The sequence below is a fragment of the Callithrix jacchus genome, chromosome 5 (assembly GCF_049354715.1).
Source record: "Callithrix jacchus isolate 240 chromosome 5, calJac240_pri, whole genome shotgun sequence".
NCBI lineage: Eukaryota > Metazoa > Chordata > Mammalia > Primates > Cebidae > Callithrix > Callithrix jacchus.
The window spans coordinates 140227905-140240005 of record NC_133506.1 but is presented as its reverse complement, the minus strand read 5'-3'; the positions used below and the strand labels follow the sequence as shown (position 1 = coordinate 140240005).

The 12101-nt window shown below is 41.5% G+C and overlaps 1 protein-coding gene across 21 annotated transcripts in view; it reads right to left on the bottom strand.

Annotated features, from left to right (window-relative positions):
* The window catches only part of IFT88 (intraflagellar transport 88), a 133679-nt gene extending 122932 nt beyond the window's left edge, over nt 1-10747 (bottom strand). For 16 of the 21 annotated variants that reach the window (XR_013536150.1, XR_013536149.1, XR_013536144.1 and 13 more), the window contains exons 1-2: nt 10642-10747; nt 3896-3991 (exon numbers count right to left, since the gene is read on the bottom strand). Coding sequence is in view for 7 of the 21 variants with exons in the window: in XM_054256685.2 (XP_054112660.1) it covers nt 3896-3985 (90 nt within the window). In the remaining 14 variants the exon portion in view is untranslated. The remainder of the gene's footprint in view (nt 1-3895; nt 3992-10641) is intronic. The other 5 variants (XM_078375122.1, XM_078375124.1, XM_078375123.1 and 2 more) reach the window with 1 other exon arrangement.
* Nucleotides 10748-12101: the final 1354 nt, after the last annotated feature.

Below are 12101 nucleotides of genomic sequence, written 5' to 3'. Positions count from 1 at the left end.
GAAAGAAAGAATGCATAAGATCTACTATTTGGTAGCAAAATAAGGTGACTATAGTCAGTAATGTAATTGTACATTTAAAAATAACTAACAGAATATAATTGGATTGTTTGAAACACAAAGGATAAATGCTTGATGTAACAGAAACCTTATGTACTCTTATGTGACTATTACACATTGTATGCCCGTATCAAATATCCCATATTCCCCATAAATACATGCACCTACTATGTACTCACAAAAATTAAAAATTAAAAAAACCCATGACGTTTCAACTTTAGAATTTTTTTAAAAAAAACCTTAATTTTAAATACTTGTATTCAGACTTCTGCCAGGATGGCTGAATAGGAACAGCTCCAGAGCACAGTTCCCAAGGAGAGAGATGCAGAAGGTGAGTGATCTCTGAATTTCCAACAGAGGTACCAGGTTCATTTCAATGGGACTGGTTGGACAGTGGGTGTAGCCCAAGGATGGCAAACTGAGGCAGAGTGGGGCACTGCCCCACCCAGGAAGTGCAACTGGCCTGAGGATCAGAGACTTTACCCCTTCGGCACTCCAGTTCAGACACTATGCTTCTCCCAGGGCCTTTGCAACCCACAATCCAGGAGAGAATACCACAATGATACTCCTCAAGAAGAGCAACCCCAAGGTTGAAATGAAGGAAAAAATGCTAAGGGCAGCCAGAGAGAAAGGTCAGGTCACCCACAAAGGGAAGCCCATCAGACTCACAGCAGATCTCTTGGCGGAAACACTACAAGCCAGAAGAGAGTGGGGGCCAACATTCAACATCCTTATAGAAAAGAACTTTCAACCCAGAATTTCATATCCAGCCAAACTAAGCTTCATAAGTGAGGGAGAAATAAAATCCTTTACAGACAAGCAATTGCTGAGAGATTCTGTCACCACCAGACCTGCCTTACAAGAGCTCGTTAAGGAAGCACTAAACACAGAAAGGAGTACCAGCCACTGCAAAAATGTACCAAATGGTAAAGACCAATGACACAATGAAGAAACTGTGTGAACTAACGAGCAAAACAATCAGTCAGTAACAAAATGGCAGGATCAAATTCACACATAACAATATTAACATTAAATGTAAACAGACTAAATGCCCCAATCAAAAGACACAGACTGGCAAACTGGATAAAAAGTCAAGACCCATTGGTGTGCTATATTCAGGAGACCCATCTTATGTGCAAAGACACACACAGACTTAAAATAAAGGGATGGAAGAAGATTTACCAAGCTAATGGAGAGCAAAAAAAAGCAGGGGTTGCAATCCTAGTCTCTGATAAAACAGACTTTAAACCAACAAAGATCAAAACAGACAAAGAAGGGCATTATATAATGGTAAAAGAATCAATGTAACAAGAAGAGCTAACTATCCTAAATATATATGCACCCAATACAGGAGCACCCAGATACATAAAGCAAGTTCTTAACGACCTACACAGAGACTTAGACTTGCACACAGTAATAGTAGGAGACTTTAACACTCCAATGTCAATATTAGATCAACAAGACAGAAAATCAACAAGGTATCCAGGACCTGAATGCAGATCTGGACCAAGCAGACCTAATACACATCTACAGAACTCTCCACCCCAAATCAACAGAATATACATTCTTCTCAGCACCACATCACACTTACTCTAAAATTGACCACATAATTGGAAGTAAATCACTCCTTAGCAAATGCAAAAGATTGGAAATCATGACAAACAGTCCTCAAACCACAGTGCAATCAAATTAGAATTCAGGATTAAGAAACTCACTCAAATCTGCACAACTACATGGAAACTGAACAAATGGCTCCTGAATGACACTGGATAAACAATGAAATGAAAGCAGAAATAAAGATGTTGTTTAAAACCAATGAAAACAAAGACACAACATACGACAATCTCTGGGACACATTTAAAGCAGTGTCTAAAGGGAAATTTATAGCAACAAATGCCACATGAAAAGAAAAGAAAGATCTAAAATTGACACCCTATCATCAAAATTGAAGGAGCTAGAGGAGCAAGATCAAAAAAAGCAAGCAGAAGACAAGAAATAACTAAGATCAGAGCAGAACTGAAGGAAGTAGAGACACAAAAAAACCCTTCAAGAAATCAATAAATCCAGGAGCTGGTTTTTTGAAAAGATCAACAAAATAGACCACTAGCCAGACTAATAAAAAAGAAAAGAGACAAGAATTGAATAGATGCAATAAAAAACAATCAAGGGGATATCACCACCGATTCCACAGAAATATAAACTACTATCAGAGATTACTACAAACAACTCTATAAACCAGTAAATCTGGAAGAAGGATAAATTCCTGGACACTTGTACCCTCCAAAGACTAAACCAGGAAGAAGTTGAAACCCTGAAGAGACCAATAACAAGGCTGAAATTGAGGCAGCAATTAATAGCCTACCAACCAAAAAAAGTCCAAGTCCAGACGGGTTCACAGCCAAATCCTACCAGACAAAGTGGAGCTGGTACCATTCCTTCTGAAACTATTCCAAACAATACAAAACTAGGGAATCCTCCCTAACTCATTTTATGAGACCAACATCATCCTGATACCAAAACTTTGCAGGGACACAACTAAAAAAGAACACTTCAGGCCAATATCCATGATGAACATCAATGCAAAAATCACACTGGCAAACCGAATTCAACGGCACATCAAAAAGCTTATCCATCACAATCAAGTAGGCTTCATCCCAGGGACAGTATGGCGATTCCTCAAGGATCCAGAAATACAAATTCCATTTGATCCAGCAATCCCATTACTGGGTATATACCCAAAGGATTATAAATAGTTCTATTATAAAGATACATGCACACATATGCTCATTGAGGCACTGTCTACAATAGCAAAGACCTGGAACCAACCAAAATGCCCATCAACAATAGACTGGACAAAGAAAATGTGGTATATATATATATACCACGGAATACTATGCAGCCATAAAAAATGATGAATTCCTGTCCTTTGTAGGGACATGGATGAATCTGGAAACCGTCATTCTCACAAACTGACCCAAGAACAGAAAACCAAACACTGCATGTTCTCACTCACAGGTGGGTACTGAACAATGAGAACACATGGGCACAGGGAGGGGAATGTCACACACTAGGGTCTGTTAAGGGGTGGGAAGTTGGGGAGGGATAACACTAGGAGAAATGCCTGATGTAGGTGATGGGGAATGGAGACAGCGAACCACCATAGCATGTGTGTACCTATGCAACAATCCTGTAAGATCTGCACAAGTACCCCAGATCTTAAAGTACAATTAAAAAAAAAAAACTTTCACATGATCTTTTACACATTTGGATAGCTAGTGCTGAAGAATACAAGTATATAATTCACCTTACTTCATTTTTGTTATTGTTTTTTGTTTTGAGACGGAGTTTCACTCTTGTTGCCCAGGCTGGAGTGCAATGGTGCGATCTCAGCTCATCACAACCTCTGCCTCCTGGGTTCAAGCAATTCTCCTGCCTCAGCCTCCCAAGTAGCTGGGATTACAGGTATGCACCACCATGCCCAGCTAATTTTTTCGTATTTTTAGTAGAGACGGGGTTTCTCCATGTTGGTCAGGCTGGTCTCAAACTCCCAACCTCAGGTGATCCGCCCACCTTGGTCTCCCTAAGTGCAGGGATTACAGCTTGAGTCACCACACCTGGCCTAACCTTAATTTATTTTTGTAACCTGTCTCGGGATCTTTCCTTCTGCTGCAATTATTATTTTTGGCAGAAGTCAGTAGAGTTTTCTGTAATAGCACTTTTCTATGTTTTTGGATTAGCTTATTTAATCTAACACATAATAAAGAACTCTCAAATCCACAATCTTCCTAAACCGGCTGGTTAACAAAGACCAATGTAAAGAACAACTAGCTTTTGTTACCTCAATATCACAGATTGGATTGTAGTCATTATAGCCAGAATAAAGATCATCTTCATCTGTCTCTGGAGCCAGGTGCACATTTTGCATCATTTGTACCTAGGAAAAATTGGCAATGTAAATAAATTCTTGGTATAAAAAATAATTTTTTTTTTTGTTATATGTCTTGCTCTGTTGCCCAGGCTGGAATGCAGTGACACAATCACAGCTTACCGTAGCCTTGACCTTTCTGGCACAAGTGATCCTTCCACCTCAGCTTCCTGAGTAGCTGGTACTACAGGCTTATGCCACCACATCTAACTAAGCTTTAATTTTTTTGAAAAGATAGGGTCTCTCTATGTTGCCCAGGCTGGACTTAAACTCTTGAGCTCAAGTGATCCTCTTGCTTTGGCCTCCCAAAGTGCTGGGATTACTAGTGTAAGCCACCAGTGGTGGTGTGCGCCTGTAGTCCCAGCTAATTATTTCTGGCCAGGCCAGAAATAACTCTTAATTCCAATAAAGTATAACTATTTAATGACATTTCTGGTCAAATTTATCTATATATATTTTCATAGCCTCAATTTTTTTCACATCAAATTCCCAAAACTAAGTATCAAAATATTATTACCCTCATTTCACATTTAATTCACAACTATGACACTAAAAGAACATACTAGAGGGGGTACAACTGATTGTCCTGAATTTCAGAGCTTAGTATCAAGAGCAGAAGAAAGGTATGCAAGAGTCAATTAAAATGCAAGGCAGAAACCACCACACCCCCAACAGAATGTCTAAAATTAAAAAGGCCAAAAACACATAATGTCAGCATAAGATGTGGAGCAGCCATAGTACTCATACATTGCTGATGGGAGTGTAAAACAGTACTGTTTGGGAGAAAAGTCTTTCAATTTCATAAAATTAACAAGTACCTTTTATGACCCACTGAGAAATATTTACTCAAGAGAAATGAAAACCTATGTCTACAAAGAGATTTGTATACAAATGTTCATGGCAGCTGTCAACCTAAAGAAAGGAACTGAGGCATAAAATATAATGCTAAAGAGTTTACTTGAGCCAAAATAAGGACAGCTGCCCATAAGACTCAGACTTCATGTAACATTGTACAGGTGCTCCATTCAGCCTTTGTTACAAGCAGCAGATTTTTAAAGGCAAAAAAAGTGGGGGTGGGAGTGGGATGATACAAAGCTATTTGTCAGAAATTCTCACTGGTTGGCCAGGTATGGTGACTCATGCCTGTAATCCCAGCACTTTGGGAGGCCAAGGCAGGTGGATCATGAGGTCAGGAGTTTGAAACCAGCCTGGCCAATATGGTGAAACCCCTCTCTACTAAAAATACAAAAATCAGCCAGACGTGTTAGCATGTGCCTGTAGTCCAGCTACTCAGGAGGCTGAGGTAGAAGAATTGCTTGGACCCAGGAGGTGGAGGGTGCAGTGAGGAGAGATTGTGCCACTGCACTCCAGCTTGGGTGACAGAGTGAGAATCTGTCTCGAAAAAAAAGAAATTCACACTGGTTTACAAAAATAATATTGATTAGTGATTGGCTACAGTGTAGGGATTATGGTATCCAGAATGTGATTAATTTATAGCTACTGGTGGCAATAACAAGCAAGTTTTAAGACATGATTACTTGGCCCAAGAAAGTAAGAGAGATGTGACTGCTGTTTCACTCCCATGCCTCTCTGGACCTGGTAATTTAGAGGAGATTCCCATTCTTCAAATTAAACATTTCTTTTCTTTGTCACTGCTTTATTAGTAATACTCCAAAATCAGTAACAGACCAGATACCCATCAGTAAAACGGACAAGCAAAATGTGGCACACTTACACAATGAAGTACTATTCAGCCATAAAAAAGAATCCCAATTATGCTGAGTGAAAGAAGCCTTACATAAAGCGGTACATTATGCACTGTTTCATTTATATGAAGTTCTCAAACAGGCAAAAGTAATCTGTGGTAGAAAACCATCAGAACTGTGGTTGCTTCTTGGGGGTAGGGAGGAGAAACTGAATGGAAAAGGACATGAGAGAACTGTCTGGGGTGATGATAAATGTTCTATATATTGGCAAGGGTTTGAGTCACACAGGTGTATGCATTTGTGAAAACTCAGCAAATTGAATACTTGAGATTTCTGCTTTATAAATTTTGTCTCAAAAGTAAGAACTATAAGGAAATATTGAACTGTATAATTGATATGCATGCTGGTATTTAAGGGAATGTGTAATACCTGTAATTTAGCTTAAAATACATAAAATAAGATGGCTTAGGCCAGGCACAGTGGCTCACACCTGTAATTCCAGCACTTTGGAAGGCTGAGATGGGTGTAGTTTGAGACCAGCTTGCCCAACATGATAAGACCCCATCTCTACTAAAAATACAAAAACTAGTAGGACATAGTGCTGCATGCCTGTAATTCTAGCTACTCAGGAGACTGAGGCACAAGAATTGCTTGAACACAAGAGGCAGAGGTTGCATGAACTGAGATAGTGCCACTGCACTCCAACCTGAGGATGAGTGAGACTCTGTCTCTTAAAAAAAAAAATAAATAAATAAAAAAGATGGATTGATAGCTGGATTGAGGGGTAGGTAAATGGATAAGTATATGATAAAGCAAATATAGAAAAAAGGTTAGTGGTGGAATCTAGGTAGCAGGAGTAACATTCACCATGAAATTCTTAAACCTTGCTGCACGTTTGAAAATTTTCATAATGAAATATAGAGAAAAAAATGCAAGACAGAAAAAAAAAAGATATCAAAGTAAAGTGAAACCAAGTGTGAAAGTTGATCATACAAATTGAGTCATTCTTGTCATACCCAACTAAAATAGTCAAGAAGCTGGGGTGGGGTGGTGGGGAAGCACTCAGGACATGTAACGTGGCTCAAAGAATGGAATTCTCTGCAAGTCTGGCTGCTGAAACAGCCTGGTTTAACCTGAGGCCAATTTTATTTATAGCTGCTGAGATAACTTGCTGCAAATATAGGACTAATTCTACCTACCACAGTCACTTACCAATTAGAACTTGTCAGCTTCCCATAACCTCACTGGTTCCAGTGGTCTTTCTCAAATAGCATTATAAAACATTTCTCCTTCTGATAAAACCTCCAAACTTCTCTTTGTTCTTCAGACATACCAAAGACAACCTGGTCCCCAAACTGTAATTCTTCCTTCCCAAATAAAAATGTAAAATTTCAAGACTCATATCTCCTTTTTAATTTTGACTTCGACAGGGCATGGGGGAAATGAAATTACCAAATACATATATCGTAAATCTAATAGTTACTAGAGAATCTGGCAAGGATTCTTGGAAGTATCATTCAAATCAAGTCAATATTTTAGACAATTTGGGGAGTGGGAGGTGGAGGAGGGCTAATTACCCAAGGAATGTAATACTGCTAGTATCCAAGAAATGTATTTTCTTTAAAGCAAATACATATTTTCTTTAAGGCCTGTACATTTTTAGTATACCAGCAAATTCCTAAGAATTTTTCAGCTTAATCTTTTTGCTCAGCATAATACCACATGTATGTGGCTTCTCATAACCTTTAAAAATTATTTATATATTTTTAAAACTAACAAAATTATTAGTTTTTGAGCTATAGTTTGCATACCATACAATTTAACTTTCAAGGTGCACATTCAGTGGTTTCTAGTATACTCACAAGGTTGTGCAACCACCCCAATATGTAATTCCAGAACATTTTTATCACCCCATAAAGAAACCTGGGGCCCATTAGCAGTCAGTCTCCATGCCTCCCTTCCCTTTCCCCAGTCCCTGGCAACCATTAATCTATTATCTGTCTCTATGGATTTGGCAATTCTGGACATTTCATGTTAGGGAAATTATACAATATGTGGCCTTTGTGTCTGGTCTCTTTCACTTAGCATGTTTTCAAGGTTCATCCATGTAGTAATATGTATCAATATTTCATTACTTTTTATGCCTAAATAATACATCTACAACATTCTGCTTATTCATTCATTAGTTTATGGATGTTTTGATTGTTTCCACTTTTTGACTTTTATGAACATCACTATGATTATGTGTGTACAAGTTTTAGCACAAATATATATGTTCAATTGTATTGGAAACGTATCTAGGAATGGTATTGCTGGGTCATATAGCAACTCTATGTTTAATTTTTGGAGGAATAGCCAGACTGTTTTCCAAAGTGGCTGAACTATTTCACATCCCACCTGCAATGCATGAAGTTTCCAATTCATCCATGTCCTGGCCAATACTTGGTACTGTTCCTGTTTTGATTATAGCAATTCTAGTGGGTATGAAACGGTATCTCATTGTAGCATTGATTTGCATTCCCCTGATGACTAAAAATGTTGAGCATCTTTTAATCTGCTTATTATCCATTTCTGTCTCTTTGGAGAAATGTCTGTTCAGATCTTTTGCCCATTCTTAAAAATTTGGTTATCATACAAATCACAAGGATCCTGTATATATTCTGGATATTAAATATTATATAAATGATTTACAAATATTTTCTCTCATTCTATGCCTCATCATTTTACATTCTTTGTGCTATCCTTTGAAGCGCAAGTTTTAAGTTTTGATGATATATAATTTATTTTTTCTTTGATTGCATGTACTTTTGCTATCATATCTAAGAAAGAATTGCCTTTTTTTTTTTGAGACGGAGTCTCACTCAGATGGCTAGAGTGCAATGGCCTGGTCTCGGCTCACTGCAACTTCTGCTTCCTGGGTTTAAGAGATTCTCCGGCCTCAGCCTCCCGAGTAGCTGGGATTACAGGTGAACACCACTACACCCAGCCTAAACCAAGGTCAAGAATATTTATACCTATGTTTTTTTCTAATAATTTTACAGTTTTAGCTCTTATAATTAGGTCATCGATCCATTTTGAGTTAATTTCTCATTACTTTTTTAAGATGAAAATTAACTACTATGAGGGCAAATGTCACCCAGATAGAAATGGTCATTCCAAAATAGCTTCAAGAGGTATTAAAAGTCACTGGTAAAAAATATGTTAAATAGTTTTTAATTAAAAGCTTTACTTCAGAATACTAAACCAGTGGTTCTCAAACCCAAGTGATGCTGAGGCTGCTGGTCTGGGGACCACACTTTGAGAACCACTATTCTGAATAACTTTTGGATTAACCCTAAAGTTAATCCAAACTTTTTTTTTTTGATTAACCCTATTTAAGTCAGTTTAGTTGATACGTAAGTTATAGAAAGCAGCAACTTTTAGAATGAGAAATCCTTTCTGCTAGGTTGTAACCAGATTTTTAAAAGGTTTGACTTGAAAGAGACCTTAGTTGAATAGACATCTTGTGGAACATACAAATATTAAAAGATGTGGAAAGTGAGGCCGGGAAAAGTACAGGAAATCAAGCATGGCTAAGAGCGATGGTGGCAGAACAACTGTTGCTATAAAACCCAGGGTTTCTGTCTTCTCCAGGCTATTTCCAAAGCAGCTTATACATGTAACAAACCTCCCATGTTGAAATAATCTGGGGATGATGCCATCTATATTTAATATAAACTAAATGCTAGTAAAACCCTTTTTTAAAGTGAAAGTTATGTTCATTAATACTCTTCTACTGACTTCTTCAAGCTAGTCCAACTGCGGCCAGCACATGGCACAGGATGGCTTTGAATACGGCCCAAATTCGTAAACTTTCTGAAAGCAGTATGAGGTTTTTTGCGATTTTTTTAAAGCTCACCAGCTATCTTAGTGTTGTGTATTTTATGTGTGACCCAAGTCAATTATTCTTCCAATGTAGCCCAGAGAAGCCAAATCACTGGACACCCTGGGTCTACTTCTTAGATGCCTACTGCAGCTTCTCAAGGAAACAATAAGGTCACAACCGGAAAATTGGACTAATAGAAATGCCGTTTTAGGCACAGAATCTTGGGACAACAGTACTTCATGTTTTGGGGATGTTTCCATCTTTGTGAGGCTAGGCACACGCTTTTTGCATTCTGTTGTGTACTTTTATCTTTACTTCTGATTCAACTTTTATCAGGCAATTTCTCTTTTTTTTAATCTGAGACGGAGTCTCACTCTGTCATCTAGGCTGGAGCGCAATGGCGTAGTCTCAACTCACTGCAACCTCCGCCTCCGGGTTCAAGGGATTTTCCTGCCTCAGTCTCTCGAGCAGCTGGGATTACAGGCTCGTGCCACCACACCCAGCTAATTTTTGTATTTTTAGTAGGACTGAGGTTTCATTATGTTGGCCAGGCTGGTCTCGACCTCCTGACCTCGTGATCTGTCCGCCTCGGCCTCCCAAAGTGCTGGGATTACAGGCATAAGCCACCGCGCCCGCCTAATCAGGCAATTGCAAGTGCTTTATCTAACACGAATATCAAAAAGCGATGTGCACCCGTCTCTGCTGTGTAATTCCAGAGCTAGTGCAATGTTCTAACTGGGTTTGAAGTTTCCCCGTCAGGTGTGACTGGGACTTGGGGCAGCCATCGCCAAGCGGTCAGCGACGCCCGTCCCAGTTCAGAGGAACAAGGAAAGCCTGGGCTGGAGACACCGACCGCCGCGTTTCTGGGCAGACGCCTCCGGCGCCTGAGGGATGCACTCAGCCCCAAGTGGGAGAAAAACAGGGGCAAGCCCAGTCCATTCCAGGCCCCGCCTCAGATCGCCGAGGAGCCGGCCGGGGTGGGCGGGAGATGGGCGAAGGGGCCCTCGGCCGGGCTTGGCGCCCAGGACGCCGCAGGGGCACAGCTGCCAGGGGCCCTGAGGTGCTAGGCCCCCGCGCCCTTCTCCTACCTCACGTTGAGGGAAGTGGGTAACAGTTAGTCGGGCCCAGCGTCTACGTGGTGGTTGGCCAAAGCGCGATGCCGAGCCGTTGCCAAGAGCGAAATCCAAGGAAGCCGCTCCCACAGTCCTCCGCGCGGTGGTGGGCGGGGCCGGAAGCGCGGGGGCGGGGAGGAGCGCGGCGGGAAGCTAGAGGCTCGGGGCGCGCGGGGAAGTTGGGTGGGGGTGGAGAACTGCGGGGCCGAGAGCAGGGAGCCTAGTCCTCCCTGGTACTGGAGTGGCGGCGGCCGGCGGAGGTTGTTGGGGGGACGGTGCTAGCGGCTTACGGGAAGCGGGCCGGTCGGGGGAGAAAGATGGAGGAGAGGGCAGGGGGCCGGGCCCTCTAGTGGAAGGGAACGCCGGGGGTTGGGAAGCTGGAGGTGGCCTGTGTGAAGAAGGCGGGCAGGGAGTGGCGCGCGGCCAGTGTGAACAGGAGGAAGGAGGGCCCAGAGTGGCTCCGCGGGGGCGGCCTCTGTGGGGAAGGGGAAGGAGAGGAAACCAAGATCACCTGAGGTCAGAAGTTCGAGACCAGCCTGGCCAACATGGTGATACCCCATCTCTACTAAAAATACAAAAACTAGTCGGGCGTGGTGGCACGAGTCTGTAATCCTAGCTCTTCGAGATACTGAGGCAGGAAAATCGCTTGAACCCGGGAGGCAGGGATTGCAGTGAGCTGAGATCATGCCATTGCACTCCATCCAGCCTGGGCAACGAGCAAAACGCCGTCTCATGTATATATTTAGTGTTGGGAGACAATTCTCCATGGGTCCCCTGCACTTTCCCATGTTTTGTGAGGAGAGGCACTGGCTGCCTTTGTTCTAGACTATTATGACTAGTTTCATGTGTCAGCTGGGTTACTCTGTGGAACCCGGGTTTTGGTCAGACACCACTCTAGAAGGTATTTTTTTAAGATGTAATTAATAGTTAAGTGGCCCTCATCCAGTCAAGGGAAAGTCGTAAGAGAAAAAACTAAGGTCCTCTGAGGAAGAAGGAATCCTGCCCCCAGACTGCCTTCAGCCCTTTCCTGGGTCTCTAACCTGACTTGCAAATTTTAGGCTTGCCAGCCTCCCCGATTGCATGAGCCAATTCCTTCAAATGAATCTCTGCAGTGTGCATCGTATTGGATCTGTTTCTATAGGGAACTCTGATTAATACACCTTTTCAGGGAACAGTTTTGGAAGGTTAAGTTAATTGTCTTCTTCCGGAACAAATTGTTGCTGTTCAGTATAATAAAGATAATGTCACCCTCGAGGGCAAAGGCTGAGCATGTTGAGAGGAAGTTTAGGGATTTCCTCAACTTGGTGTACCTGGGTGGTAAAACCAATCACGTGTACGGCATCCACCGGGACTGTCCTCATGGGTCTTGGGGGGAAAGGGAAACCAAAGGGAATATGAAACAGGCTGGTGGCTGTGCTGTGAAAAATAAGTCCTTT